The 16,459-nt window shown below is 46.5% G+C and overlaps 1 protein-coding gene across 1 annotated transcript in view; it reads left to right on the forward strand.

Moving 5' to 3' along the window:
* LOC105453704 (A disintegrin and metalloproteinase with thrombospondin motifs 12-like) overlaps window positions 1-16,459 on the forward strand; it is a 43,729-nt gene that overhangs the window by 16,392 nt on the left and 10,878 nt on the right. Inside the window, exon 3 of the mRNA XM_011695869.1 lies at window positions 4,868-5,202. Coding sequence (XP_011694171.1) covers window positions 4,868-5,202 — 335 coding nt within the window. The remainder of the gene's footprint in view (window positions 1-4,867; window positions 5,203-16,459) is intronic.

Raw genomic sequence — 16,459 nt, forward strand, 5'->3', positions numbered from 1 at the left:
AAAAAAAAAAAAAAAAAAAAAAAACACGAAACTCTCAACTGACGGCACGGATAAGATATCGCATAATTTACAAGCCGCTCGAGAACATGCATCTTTCACGGAGGACGATCCATCCTCGGCGTACAAGTAAAGTTACTCAGCCGTCACTTACACCGAATTTTAGATAAAGGTCACCGTGAATCGAAAGCGGTATCAAGTTTCGGCGTCGTAAAACCAGTGTTTACATCGCGCGAAACTAGAAGCAGTCGGCGACGATGATTCAGACGATGATTATGAGAAACTTGTCCTCTAGGGACGGCTACATCACGGCTACGTCTCGCGCTGCGCAGTTCGATTTCCGCGGGTATATCGTGACGGCTTTAATGAATTCGATAAGTAGGTATATGTTAATGGGTGGCAGAGACCGCAGAAGAAGGGAGAAGGATGGGGACGGAGGGGAGGAAGCCCATTCTTGCGGGACCGCCGAGATGGGTCTGCGCGCGAAATGGGCCCCCGGGAGTGAGTCATCTGAAGAGGAACTGGTTTCTACCGTAATACCCAGGTATCGCCGATAAAGAATCATTCCGACGCCTAATAACTTTGGCTGCTGCGCCTCCGCGATTCGCCCGTGACAACTCGTGGAACCGTGAGACCGGAATCGAAACCGAGCGGTCGTGTCCCTCGCCCTCCTGCTCGTGTGAGAAAGCGAAGAGGTGAGGCAGGACGATAAATCTCCGCTGCAAATGATACAATACTCCGTGTGACCGTTACATAGATATAGAATTTGAAAACAGCCTCTCCCTCCACGCGAGCGCGGAGCACGATATATAATTACCATGTCGCCCAGATAAGAGGATGCTTGATTGCGTCCCGTGCCCCACTTTCCTTGGCGAACCCAAATTTTGGATTGCATTACGCGGTGGAGGGGGGGGGGGAGGACCCCAAAACGCGCGTGCGTCGATCATACTTCCTTATTGATCGCGGGTCCGCGGGGAGACCGGCGGGAAGACGAATGTTTTATCGATTAGATCGTAGCAACGTCAGTCCTTGCGTGCACGTGAAATAAGCCGACGACACTGACGAAGTATAGAACGCGCGCCACGACGCGCGATCGACGGACGACGGTAGGCGGACAGCAGTGCGACGATAAATTACGTTTATATCAGACGTACGAAATGCCTTGCGTATCGGCCTTACGATCGGCTCCTGAATTATCGCGTGGATCTGCAATACGGGATTTCCATACGCGCGGGGTACCCATAAATTCTGCGCGAGAGAGGAGGAGGGGGGGGGGGCGATCTTTCGGCCACCTCTAAATCTGTCGAGAATTCTTACGCGCGGCGAGACGGTTTCTTCCACGAGAGTCGAAAAAAGTCGTAAAAATAGCACACCGGTTAATCATCCGACGATCCACTTTTTTTTTACGAGCTTAGAGTCCTCGCAGAGCACATCTCTCGCGTCGTTAAAAAAAAAGGTAGTATTTTATATATCCGATAAATATTCTTTCCCGGTGAAAGCGCGTTTTGGGGGGACACGCTGTATAAGTTTGTTTCGAGAATATTTGTTACAGTTTACGTTATTAAATGGGATATAAAATTATTATCTATCCAAAGCGAGAAGTACGTTCTCATTACTCCATTACTCTGTTGTACGTACGCGACCGCCGGAAGGTTAATTGTCGGCAGGTAAGAGCGACCAATTAATAACTCTGCTGCATAAGTCGCGTATAATTACGTTAACCCGGGACAGCGCGCATCATCAATTATACGCAATTAGACGAGCCGTGGTAGTGGCGGCACTGGTACGTACGTACTGAACAGGCCGCGAGACGTGCCTGTAGAGACGTTTACACTAGGTACAGCCTGTATGGGAGGTCCGAGTATATCTGCGTCCGACGGTCCCCACCTGCAGTTAACCCCGACTCGCTTGGAGGTGCGCGCTTATTGGTCGCCCCGCCATTTTTCCGGCTTTAATGATAATGGGATAATGATGATTACACACCGTTCAACTACCTGTACTAGACGGCACCTCTCTCTCTCTCTCTCTCTCTCTCTCTCTCTCTCTCTCTCTCTCTCTCTCTCTTTCTCTCTCCTTCTCTTCCCCTCTCTTTCTCTCTGTATCTTTCTCTCTCGTCCTGTTTATCTACCTATCTAACCGCCTCTTAGCGATCGCCGTCAAACCGTGGAAAGCGGACAGATTGGTCCCGGTGTCTCGTCAAGGCGACTCGGGCCCTCGTGTCTAGTCTCTCGAATTAGCGCCGAGAGACGCTTTGCGATTCAACGAGGTTCAAAATTGGAGATTCACAATTATAGGATGTAATTAGCAGCTTATGTATTTTAGTGAGGTAACCGGTGTAATCATCCACTTTCCCAAAACGAAGTACGCAAGTGACTTGTCTCGTGCACGATTGTCTCTCGTACACAATGTATCGTGATGCAATGAAACGCATTTCGTCGCGACGTTAATGCTTTCCCTCGCCTTCCGACGACTCTATATATCACGAGGCAATGTGTCATCGTTGAGGCGCGAATATATATATATCACTATCTATTGCTGAAACAAACGTCGGAATTTCAGAGATATTTCAGACGTTGCCAGCAATAAGCCGGATTAGATGAACGATGCTCTCCCGCGCGGCTGCGTGTCAAACGGGATGACGTTGCATCGGGGAGGATCGGTTAACGCTAACCGAGGGCCGATTACTGTTTAATATTAATGTACGGATGAAATTAGCCGATAAACAGTGTAAATCGTATTCCGGCGGTAGCTATTACGAGGTAGAGGAATCACCCACTGCGTGGATTTTGCCGGAGTTCGCATATTGCATTGCGTTTCGCGTGGAACATCAGCGGCACGGCGGACATTTCGTAGAGCACAGCCGAGGTTCTAGAGCGATCACGAGAAAACCATTAACCGCAGAAACTATTAGGCGCAGACTGCCAAGAGCAGTGATGTACACCTACGTTTCAGCCATATCGCTTGAGATTTCATGGGATTACGTAAGACGCATGGTAATATTTACGACCGCTCGATAAAGTCGTTACCCCTCGTTATGTTTAATAAGTTAATCGTATCTGACGTCGTGAAGAACAACTTTGTTAGATTTTAATTTATTCAATTTACACTTGGTCGAGCCAACTTATATTTTGGATCTCTTTTTTTTATATAAATTTTAATTGAAAAGAATTAGACTCAAGAAGAAAACAGGAAACACATAACGAAGTAAAACCTAATGCGAGCCGACACGGATATTGTGTTTTCTTTTTACTTATTTATTTCTTACGTACAGATGAATGTGTGTACGATTCCTTTTTAATTGATATACCATCAAAACAAATTGTATATTATTTCATCAAGGCATTACAGCTCCTATCTTTGGAAATTGATTTCTAGCAGGGAAAAATACAAAACCAGACAGCCACAGGCATTTTCCGTAGTCAATGCCCGTCAACGACATGCAGGCGGGACCATAACGACGTTGTCGTTGGAGACGGCTTTTATATGAAGACATATTGCCGCAGTTGAACCGCGTTCTCGACTGCGTGCTTTTCTTTCTATTCACCATAGGCAGAGGTTAACTACAATTATTCCATTAAGCGTTAGATCATCGATAACAATAGTCGAGAATAGAATCGATAAGCTGTGGCCTGCTGCAGTGATGCCACGATTTGTCGCTCAGAGCGCAACTTCGACCTCGCGAGTGAATTTCTTGAGAATGGAAGACGAAAAAAAGATCGAAGCCTCATTGCGAAACACAATTGCCGCGGGCGGATGTGTTCGACCTACAACGGCAGTTGATAACCATTGTCATTTTGTAACGGTAAATCCCCCTCTCGGATATCGATTATTCATTCTCGAAACGTCTCGTAATTTACGCGAGAGGCTTAGGACCGTACGTTTCGAGACGTCAGTGAGAGACTCGATCCCACGTCGGTCCGAGGATCCGTCCTTCGAAACGTTTTCCCGGCACCGTCACAATGAGAGATTAGGCGTGTCGAAGAAATCCCGACCGGTATTCATCTATCTCGCCTCGTATTCATCTATCTCTCGTCGGCGATGGCGGCGCTTAACGAGGGCGTTAATCGAACGTATAGTTTGAGCGGCACCTTTCTAAGCGCGCCAGCGCACGCTAAATCACTTGCAAATTATTGCAACGGGTTTATGGTGCGTAACTGTCGCATGTACAGCCGCGAGGGTACCAGCCGCTTTTCGCTTCCCGGCCTTCTCCCGGGTTTCATCACCTCGTACCTCGCGGACGATCGAGCGTCCGGCTTTTACGAGTCTTTACGAGTCCACCCGGCTTGCGCGTGATATAATAAACATTGCGCTTTATTGCTGGAGCGAAATCCAGAGCGATAAACACTCAATAAATACGGTATATTATCTGAGAAAATCGTACGGTAAGCAGTTAAAGGATAGCTTTAAGAACTTATAATTAGTAACGGCAACTGGACTTTGCGCATTCTTTTCTACGCACCATCGCACAATTCGATTCATTCCTTACTCAAATATTTTGTCACTAAGAACATTGAAAAAAAAGAATCATTCTAGAAATTATCAGATATATAGAGTGTCCCACCTCTATCACATTTCCTTTTAAGAACGTTCACGAAGTTAGTTTCGTGTATTGATATTTATAAACAGGGTCATCAGATAGGCCGTGCCTGAACGCGCGAATTTCAGCCGCTAATATTGGTTAACTTAAATCGTTTATAACTTAAAAAGTATTATAGCCTCGACATTTTTGTATTAGAATTTTTGATTCAAAATTATGGAACACGTTCTTAAAAAGAAATGCGGTATAGAAGTGGGACACCCTGTATATATATATGTATATATATATTATTAATTTTTTTTTATATAATCAACTTTTATTACACATTTTCAGGGGTGTACACCCTACAGGAACACTTACACGATCACGAGATCGTGATACCGCGGAAGGTGAATTACCGAGGCGATTTCATCTCGGAAAATGTTACGCATCATCATCACGAAAACGGGCCAGTCGTTCATTATCGAGTGGCAGTGGCCGGTAACGAGTATCACCTCGAGCTGATGGCGGCCGACAACTTCATCGGTCCCGCCATGGTCGTGGAAAGACGGAAACGGGATCTGCACGTCCGCAGCCCGGCGAAAAGTCATGGCAGCAAATGTCATTATCGAGGATTCATTAAGGGCCATCGGAATTCCCGTGTCGCCCTGTCCGCCTGCGACGGTCTGGTGAGTTACACTTTCGATTTTCCGAAAGGTCGTGTTTACACGAGCCGATATTCGCGTCGCGTTCGCAATCGTTAAGAAGCTAAAATTTAGGGAGGGATTGCTCCAATTGTACTAATAACTGTTCCCTTTTCGTGACACAAGTTGCGAGATCGATTAATTTATTATATATAACTTAGTGTAGAAAACTTTATTGCAGTAACTTTATTTAGTACAGAAAAAGGAGGAACGATGAAAGAAATTGCATCAAGCTATAATCTTTAACTTCTTTACTACTGATTGATCTTTTAAACTTCTTGTTTGCAAATAGAAGCCGATTATGTCGTAAATCTCGCGGAAAATCATTTGCACGCTGATACAAGATGTCGAATCGCATTAGATGCTAAACGAAGTACAAGCAAAGTCTGAAGTGATAACGTGGCAAGCGTGGATTGAATTGTCAGCTGCAATTTGTAGACAGAAATCGAGCTCCCGGTCGCTCCTGGCGCACCAATACACTGCCCCTCGACGATTCGTGCGAAGAGTATAACGAGAGATAAGATCTGCACTGTCAACGACTGTCAATGCGTTTAATCGCGTTCGACACATAAGAAACGAGGCTCGTATACGCGCGCGGGACTTCTCCTCCGGTTAAATTGCAAACTATTGGACACGCGAGTCGCAATCAGGCTCGTATTATATCTGCTCGCGTCGTCGGTGACCGCGCGGACACGACATTTCACTCAGCTCGATAAAAATTCATCTGTCTCTGAAAGAGAACGTCACGTATGTTCGCAGCACCGTAAAAAGTGAGCGACAGCTGATTTATCAAGCAAGTGATCTCGCGTTATTTTACTCGCGAGCATTCGCGACATATCGCCTTTAAGATCCCACGATGTCGAAACGTGCTTTGGCTCGTTAGGTCTTTTCACTACAATCTCCATGGTAATTCTGAATCAATCATATTATGCGCGCTTGTCTCTTTCCCTCTCTTTCTCTCTCTTTTATATGACAAATTTATAACAAGTTGCAGCGAGTTGTACAATTGCGACTCGAAGATAGCGTGTGAAAAAACAAAATGCATTTTGTTCGCCGCGGCCTCATTGATGACAAGATTGCCGTTTCTCTTTATTGCGCTTAAAAATCAGTTGGTCGTTAACGACGCCGATCGATTAATAGATCTGACTGACGAGCTCACGTCCAACAGCCTCGTACAATTCGAACGAAATCGGGTCGTATAGCTTGACTGCGGCGTACGAGCCAATTTTTCAAGGGTGATTTATCGCGTATCTGAAATGCACTTCTTTTGTCAATGTCGCGGCGAAGTGAACCGTAACCTATCGGAATGAGAATTCAACTGGACAAGAGCTCTCTCGTGGTAAGCGTGTTTTCAAAAAGTGTTTTCCGGCGGTGCCATTTACATTATTGACGTTGCGATATTTCGATGGGGCGGATTTCGATCGCATCAAAATGTAATGTAATGCGATATTACATGCTGTTATGCAAATGAACGTATCGCACGATGGAGATAAATGCGTAGCTCCCTAATTTAGGATATCAAATAGGACGATAAATTCAAAATTCTCTTGAAGCTGAAATTAAACTTCTACTTTATTTGCAGCTTCCTCTCCACTTCTATGACGCTTTTTAAGCGAAATATATACGTGCGCGTTGTACGCGCGCTTCTAAAACACTTGGGTGGAATGGAGGCGGCGAGCCAAATATAGCAAAGATTATGCTGCGGAAAGTTGAAAATTTTCCGGCGCAGAGCTCGACGCGCGAAACAACGCGCGCGATCTCTCTCGTCGGGCTGCCGCCGCCGCAGCCTCTTTATCATCATCCTCGGCTGAAATTTATGTGTATTAGTCTACGCGCTATAACTGTGCAAACCGCCGCGCGAGCCGCAAGAGGAGAAAACATTGCGTGGAGTTTCCTGCGCGCGGACGCGCGTAAAATCGCGGTAACGGCGTATAAAGGGCGAAACGGAGGAATGCGAAGACGACGAGAGAGAGAGAGGGGGGGGGGGAGGGAGGGAAGGAAAAGAAGCGTCTGCACAATGCGTGGAGGAGAACGAGGGCCTTCGAGAGTATGCATCAGCGCAATTTGCTCATAGCTTCCAGATAATGATTTAATTTGCCACGGCACGGCAGATTTATGACGGCGCACCTACATATATATATATATAGTCGTTGTCCACGTATACCTACATAGGTATACACACGCGCGCGCGCATAGATGCGCAAAATGCATTGTACGTGCACATATATAAACCGCACGCAAACATTTTCAGCAAAGTAAGGCTGCCCCGGCATCGGGCTGCCCTGGGTGTCCCATCGACCGAACAGCGCGGGATCCATTGGCGGAGCCCTTATGGACGCCCGGTTCTCATGCAATACCGTATAATTGCTCAATTTTCTCCGGGAGCCCCGTGAAACTGCAACGAACAGCCGCAGTAATCGACCCCACCGGGCGGTGTATATTATAGAGACACGAAATTTCGCGAAATCGTGGCGCCTCGCAACAACGCCGCCGCGGTCGTGGGCCTAGGGGGGTTGCCCAGGTATATAGGCAAGATATTTCTGCAGCCCTGGGGGGGGGAGGGAGGGGGGAGAGGGGGAATAGCACGGCAAATCCGCTTTTCTACGCTGAGAGCGCGCGAAGTACGCGCGCATTGGGGAAAATTAACTCGGATTTTCTCCGTTTAAAAGATAAAGATTCAAGTCGAGTCGCTCGGCGCAGCCGAGGCACCACTGCACGTAACTATAAATGCAACGAGTGCTCGAAACAAGAAATTCTCCGCGTAATAACGAACAAATCCCTGTGTAATGACGAATGTATAAATCCACTGTGTAATAACGCTCTCGTTGTCGTCGCGCGGCGGAACTGCTGCAGGGGGAACGGCTGACTTCAACATGTACACAGCTACTTGATATTTTACGCGCGCAACTATGTTTACCGTGGCCCTACGTAGTGTATACCTACACCTCTCACGGGTGATACTCTCAGTTTTTATTAGGCCATAAAATCCGCGGCACATAGAGGCACGCGAGTGTGCCCCCATACAAGAGGGGAGTTTCGACGCGTAACCGCTATAAAACCGGAGCCTACTCACGCTCGACTTTTACGCGCGGCTTAAGACCCTATTTAGCGGCGGATCATATAAGCGACATGGACTTAAATCCAAGATTAAACGTCCCTTAAGTTTTCATGATGACTGAATCATGACAAACTTTAGGTTGATAAAGAGGTTCGACTACTTGATCGCGAGTGCAAAAACTCATTACATATGAAAGTATTTCGTCTTCCTTAATAACGTTGAATTAACGTGCATTGCGAGAAAGACTAAATATTTTATACGACACATCAAGTGTATTCTGATATTTTTATTAATATTCTAAATTTAGAAGTTATTTGTTATATTTAATATCACATAAATGTATCAGTAACATTCAAATTACAGATTATGATGAATTTTTCGATGTATATAACGTAAAATGTAAAACTCACTCTCGTGCCTATAAAATCATTTGATTCTCAGATATTACTGTAAATTACACGAATTACTCTACCGTAAATGATACTGTAAATAATAGTTGCACGGATATTTCTCTCGTTGCGCTGATTGCAGGGCGCGCAGTAATATCGATGCAGTACCACAAGCAATCGTCGTAATTGGCGATGATCTGCTCGGGATGCCGTGTCACCTGCTTCACGGATCTCCATGAATTTGTGCGTAGTGTAAACGAAGCAATCGCCTCGGCTCTTGCGGTGTTATATTGTTGCGATTGCACGTGCGCATATATATATATATATATATATATATGTATATACGTATTCGTACGAGAGGCCAAATGTAATTGGCATCGATACATAATGTTCAGTAATTCTAGGCTTGCCCGGTAATGGCCATATCCCCTTGGGTCAATCCTCCAGTGCAGCCTGCATTGTGGCGGCATAACGTTGCATTAGAATTGAATCTAACCATGATCATCCTTTTCGTCGTTCCAAACGCTGATTGCGCATCGAGGTCAGGTCAGATAGTTTCAAATCGCAACGTAATATTTATCTCTGTGTACTATATAATTATAATTCGACAAACAATATGGATAATTTTCATTCCTAGTAATCATTGCTAATCATTAAATATATTTTATAAAATTATTTATAGAATTTACATCGCTTTAAAATTATCTTTCTAATAGCGAATTTAGTCGGACGCATTAAAACCGTTGTACACAAATCAACAAAAATGTTTAATATAAATATAGAAACAGTTAAATCGCGAAATTTTTAATAGTACTTTAATATATACTGAGTGTATTAATGTGTCCAGTCGAATTCGCTATTAATTTGATGCCATCCGATTGCTATACATTAAAAAATCTTTTTACGACACTTAATTAACTTCTTTACAGGAGATACAGTTTTATTATTTTATCACTGCCATTATTAATAATTCAATATTTCACTCTTTCTAACGCGAACGGAATTGAAATTTTATTTAACTTCACCGACGAGTTTAAAATTCACCATCCAACACCCACACGCTATCTGCAGAGCAATCGCTCTCGCGGTATCTCGCCCACTATGTTACCGTTTCCACCGGAGGGAGTAAAACGTGTATCGTAATTAATTTTATCTTCCGCCAGCTCGGTCTTTTACCACGATTGCGGACGAATGTCGCCGCGGTCTCGTTGATAAACCTCACCCGCCATACGCTCGCAAATTATCGTCTAAATCGTTTTCCACACGGAAATTTTATCGGGCACAGACCGAGCCTGGCTTTCTTTCCCGACGACGAACGGAGGATTTCCGGCCTGCAGGACAAACGGCGTGGGTGGACTTTACCCTCGCAAGGCTTCAAGAAGCGGATCCTTTAGTCCGCTTATCTTTAGCCCAGGCGCACGAACACTCTATAGGCGCGAGAACGCGAGCTATGGTATCATCGGGCGCGGGTATATCAAGGATACCACGTCGCGTCGGGACGTGTCTATTAAATTTCCAAGAACGATCGCGGGAACCGATAGGTTCCAGTCACGGCGACTGCAAAATGCACCGCAGACATGCATCTTGTCGCGTGACTCTTCTTCAACGAACGGCACTTAGGTATAAGTCATTATTCCACTTGAACGGAGGAAGGAAGCGATCGCTCCTTGCGCAATTAGCCTCGTCACAAATCGCCGTATCGTAAACGAACGCAGTAATGGCGACGCGTTTTACATCTCGATCGACCGCTCGCGAGGCTTGTCATGCTATCGCCATCTGATCTCTGTATGAATTTATACATATTAAAATTAAATGTATCGCGTCAGCTTGAGATCGCTATCGCATTATTACTTTATCATGATATCCTTTAAGAGATTATATTCTCGTATCTTTGTGCAGTAATCAGTCTAAAGTTTATACTTTCAATTATATTGGCATTTCAATTAAGTTAAACGGGAAAAAATTTAATTTTTATCCACGCGATTATGTTTAAATTTGAAAATCATCCTGGAATTTTTAATTTCAAATAATTGTGCGACAATTTTAATTTTCGCAGAATAAAAAGTATATTTTAAAAATTCCGGGGGGGTTTGCGCTCCCGATATAAATATTCCGCGACGTATTCACATCTCGAATCTCGTGATCGATCGGCGATGTCAACGTTATCTATTCGGAAACGTTTTCGGGTAATGAGCAAATATCTTCCGCTCGTTGCGCAAAATAAATCGCGGCGCGCACGGCTGGCATTCCCAGGCACTCCATCAATTCCGCTTTTCCGCGCTTTCCACTACCGCCAATTCCCAAGTTGTAGCTGTATAAAATATAAAAAAAAGGCAGTCGTTGAAAATAATTGTTATTGCGAGGCGCAGCGCGACAGCCGGCGGCAAGAAATATCGGCTTCTACCGCACATTACTCACGATCCGTTGAGACCGAGTTCGAAACAACTCCTTGAAGACTGTCCCGATGAATTATTCCGTGGTTACCCAAGAAGCGTCCCAATGGACAAGGAATTGAAATACAAGCGGTATCGCGAAAACATTACAAACTCTAGTCTTTAGTGACGGTGCTTTTCCGTTCGAATTTATCAACTGGCGGAGAGCGGCATCAGATCTAATTGAAATGGTACTCCACGGCGAAGAAGTTGTATCAATTTTTGCGAAAGCCGGATTATTCCCGTCTCGACGTGTTATTGTTATTACGAAAAAGATATATTTGAGCCAATTTCCGCCGTTTACGAATAATGTTTTATCGTGTGTAGAGATATTCCTGCAATAACGGATTGCCATCCGTTACCGCATTTGGCAAGACGGTTACTATATCAGCAACAGTAACAGCTATCGTGTCAATAATTCGTGCGGCGAGTAATATATCGTCGGTATATACCTTTTTTACAACCGACATAGACGCAACATGTGCACCGTGAGTAAACGATCAACGCGGCTCCGCTCATTATCGGCATCGCGCTTTAATTTAACAGCTCGCCGCGTCCCGAAAATATATCGGTTTATCGGATAAACTCCCCGGGATCGAATCATCGCCTCATCAGAAACCGAAAACAGTTTTCTCGCCGTTCGTCATTCTATCGGGCTATATTAATACCGGCAATTAATGCATATATACGTACCGACCCCGGTGCCGATAGCAATCAGCACACCCAGTCGATTTATCATCAACTCCGTCAGTTAAAGGCGTCGTCGGTGTTCTACGAAAAAGCGAAATATCGCCGCGGCTAGGCCGCCGCGGTGCGTAGAAGTGAAACCCGGGCACAAAAGGGGCCGTAATAAATCAATAGGTCAATTAATTCCGCTTTCGCAACAAAGAGCGATTTGTCACCATGGGGGGACCGTGCAGGCAAAAAAAAAAATGAGAATGATCGTTATTGCGGCGCCAATGACAGGCGACCGCGAGAGATATCGGCTTTCGCGCGGCATTATTCACTATATGTGTACGTATATTCACTATATATATACCTGCAACGACCGGGGCCCGCGCGCGACCGAACGAATACAATCCGAGAGGCCGCGGCGCGACCGGCCGTTTTCTCGCGCGCCCGCGCGCGAATACGTCCCGTAGAATGGAAAATTGAAATACGATTGGTGCCCCGGTAGAAAGAATCATGGCCGCGCGAGAGAGCCCGACATAATGCGCAATACCGTAAACCGCGGCAAATATTTACGACCACGTCTCTCCCCCGGTAGCGAAAGGCTAGGAGGCGTGAATATGGTCGGCACCGCGCGCAAGCATATGCGGGCGATTCGAATCAATGTGCCTCTCCAGTAGGGGAACAGGTTCCAGGCTCTCTCTCCCTCTCTCTCTCTCTCTCTCTCTCTTTCTCTCTCTCTCTGAGCGTCGCGTACGGGCACACGTATACGTGGTTAACATATAATTACTGGTAATAGGTAATCAACGGCGGAGCTGCTCCTTCGTTCAATTAACGCGTATCTATTTCGTCGGATCTAAGCCCGGAATGGGTGGTCCCCTTATTACTTTCGGCAATTAGGGTTTAATGGGGCACTCGTTTTTGTGTCTTTTAAAACGCGGTGGAGGGGGGGGAGGAAGAAAAAATGATAAAGCGATTAAGGTCGCGGGCGTTTTATTACGCGAGGAGGTATATATTTCGCAATATCTGCGGATAACATCCCGTAGAGAGACTCGAGAAGCACCCCCGTGTAAAGGGGGCTGGTAAGAAGCTCGATCTCATGATAAATGATGCGATCACTTCGCGAGCCCGTATCCCGAATACACGTGAGCTGAACAGACTTCCGGTATAATGGAACTCAACCAGCGCTCCAGTATCGCCGACCTGTCGGTCGCAGTGTCTCTCAAATATAGGATAAGAAAGGACCTAATGTACCAAATTACGTAAAATATTCAGGTCGATTGCGACCTCCACGATCAACGTTACAATTATCGAGTCAGGATTGCTTAATCAACGCTTAAACGATCGGATATTTCATTGAATAATGTCTCCTGCCGTTCCAATTAACGGGGACATACGGCGAGTATGTACATACGCAAGCTCACTTAAACTCGCCAGCTTTCGCCAGGATGCACCATAACCGTTACACAGACTGGGTGTTTATGGACGTTGTAATCGTCGGGCGCGGGCGCCTTTTTTGTAGCCGCGGCTTCTCTCCCGTCCGCCATGGAAAACGAGCCAGAACCGGCGCACAGACACACGCATGCGGTAGCCATCATTATACACCACCTACACGGGAAGTCCCGGGCGACTATTCTAATGACGGTATAAATCACGTTTCCCTCCCCCCGTGCAGGAAGCATTTATCGTCATCGGAGTCTTTCGCCCGCGGCCGAATTCTTTTTCTTATCTTACACCGGACGGACATCCGGTTTCAGCCTCGACGAACAGACTCGAGGAACACGATATTCTCGACTCCAAGGAAAATCCGTTATCTCGCTCGCGCGTGTGATGAACTGTCGGATCTGCGCGGGATTGTATACAGTAACGGGAGGCGTTACTTCGCATCATCTATAGTAGTTCGCACGTAGCGCGGGGTAATACTCTAGAAGCCGACGGAATCGCGTATCTCGGAGGAGACTTAATCCCGACAGCTCGCGCGACGCTGAGCGAGCGCCAAGTGTGCGCAATAATCGCACGTCCATATAGCGATCGCGCCGTGCTATTCGCGCGACCATCTTCGCCGCATCCCTCGTAAAACATCAATTGACACGTGCAACTATAGTTAACGCGTGTAAACTGCTATGCGTTATCCTGCTTGAAACGTACTCACGGGAAATATATATTCTCGTCGTCCGTCGCGTGGAATTTTCACGACGCCGAGATACACACAATCGGGACAGAGGAAGCGCTCAGACGAAGACGCAAAAAGCGGAACAAAGAACGCGAAACTCCATTTCCACGAAGAGAGAAGAGCCTCCTCGATCCCGTTAATCTCGCGAATGTCCACCTTGGAACGGATTCCGCGCATAGCGCTGGAGCGGAGCGAGGCGCGCGTCGCGCGCGTTCATCGGCATAAGAATATAGCGATGCTCGCCTCTATGAGAGGCCTCAAAAGTAAAAACCACTGGCGTCTCGCTCTGCCCGGGCATAATCTCATTGCCGGCTTCGTATCTCCTCGATTCAGCCTTGCTCGTCTCCCTCGCGGCATTACGGTGCTGTGACAGCGGAACACACCCATGACGGCTTATGTGTGCTCTCTCGGCTCGCATTCGATTGTACGGAGATAAACTCCGCCGGATACAAAGTCTGATGTCATTGCAGGCGATCTCCGGCGCGATTATCGTGCGCATAACTCGTTACACGGTCGTAACGCGGCGACGGCGATTGACATTTACAATAATTTATCGGCGTATTATTAAATTCCCCGGTTGCGGCAGAGGAGCATAATCCCCGGCACTAACAAGGCGCATATTGAGCAAGCCACCGGCGTACAACCGCGTCGTTTACGCGGAATCATTCGAATTTCTGGGAACCGATACTAAAGCCTCGGATCCTATGAAGCGATGCACTTTCCCGAATTAATTGCTATTTACAAAACAAACTCGAATGCTTCGGACGCACCGCAATCGAATAAATTAACGGAATGGCGCATAATTGAATTGGAATTTCTGTCATATTATTCGAACGTGATTCAATCTGCATGCATCAGGCACGCAACGTGGCGTTTAAAAGGAACACTCGAGTTCAGCGAAATTTCGTAATTGAATATTAGCGAATTTTACATTCGTTAACAGCCAAACTTTTTCGAATGATAGGATAAATAACAATTAACCGATATCGTATTTAGAGCGCACTATAAAGTGAACGAATCCTGGCATGTATGTATATGCAACGTGACAAAATTTTTTTTCCATAAATTAGTAAAACAAAATTCTCGATAATCCAATATGAAAAGGGAATTTGCAAGCAATCGAATTTCGAGCCGTTTAATTGATCACAATTGGAAGATACTTTTAATTGTATAATTCACTTTAATGGTTAAAACAAGTCTGCCGCATGCAAGTACTTTATTTTTTTATCGTATGTTGACTTTTTTAGTCAATATACCCTCCCCCTCTCCAAGAGTTCTATTTTATATTCATATTTATCAGATTATGTTGAATAAGAGGAAAAAAAAGTAAAAAATATAAAAATTTAATTAGGATTATATACCGTAGGAATAAAATCATTATTAACGGCACCGCGAACTCCATAATAGTTAACGCCGCGCACTTCGACACCGAGGTCAAGCGTTTCCGCGGATTCCAATAATTAATTTCCCTCGGCGATCACCGCGACCAGCGGTGGTGCCGATAATCAACGAATCCCATAACAGCGGCCGATCGTATCGGCTTCGCCAACCAAGGCGAGCCTAATCGTCTTTTACGGTTGTCAGCGCGGCGACAAGCCGCCGATAGATATATTCGCGTACGCGCGCAACAATCGCCATCGGGGGGAGCCAATACGCGCTTAGACGTCGGTGCAAATATGCGTCGTAAAAGCCTGGCCGTAGGCCTCGTCGACCGCTAAACATGGGCGTCGACGTGTCTCGGTGTTGCGACCGCCCATCGATATTCCCCGTTGGTCGTTCAATAATAATTTATACATACAAGCGGCGTCGTATGTCCAGTTCGCCAGGGTAGAGTCGCCTTAACGATCGCCGGCGTGCCCGAGCCGGTGCGACGCGGCGAGGTGTACGACGTGGTACCGCCGCGGACCGACCGGGATCGCGGGCCGCGGCAGCTTTCGCGCGGCCGGCGCGAGCGATTTTATGCTAATCGAATTCGCCTTGTTGCGTCCGCGACGGGCCCTCTCGGGAAACCGTGCGACCGCGCGCGGCCGCGTTGACGCCCGCGTTGGACGAGGGACTTTTCGCGCGGTAGATTTTTCTCCGTGCGCCCGCGCCGCGCTGCGCGACCACCATACGCACTCCTCCTCCTCCTACCCGCGCCGCGCCGTGAATCGGCATTTGTGCAATCGTCACGATCGATTGCGTCGGCACAGTGCGGGTGTGCGTCGGGCGATTAGCGAACTGGTAATTTATGTCGACCGGGTCGCGCTCGCAACGAGAGAGTCGCGGCCCAATTAATAATATTCAAGCGCTCGGGATTCTGTCGCGCGCGAGTGAACGCGCGCTCCGCCAATTTGTCACGTTTCACGTAATTATAACGGCTCGTTAAAAATTAAAATCGGTATGCTCCACATCGAACCGTAGTCTCACTTTCGACCATCTCCGGCGTGCCCGTGACAATTAAACGACGCAACGGATACGGATTTGCCGCACGCACATATCCTACACACATCTCTCTCGCGATATAGAAACTTCTCCGTCG

The sequence above is a fragment of the Wasmannia auropunctata genome, unplaced genomic scaffold (assembly GCF_000956235.1).
Source record: "Wasmannia auropunctata unplaced genomic scaffold, wasmannia.A_1.0 LD335996.1, whole genome shotgun sequence".
NCBI lineage: Eukaryota > Metazoa > Arthropoda > Insecta > Hymenoptera > Formicidae > Wasmannia > Wasmannia auropunctata.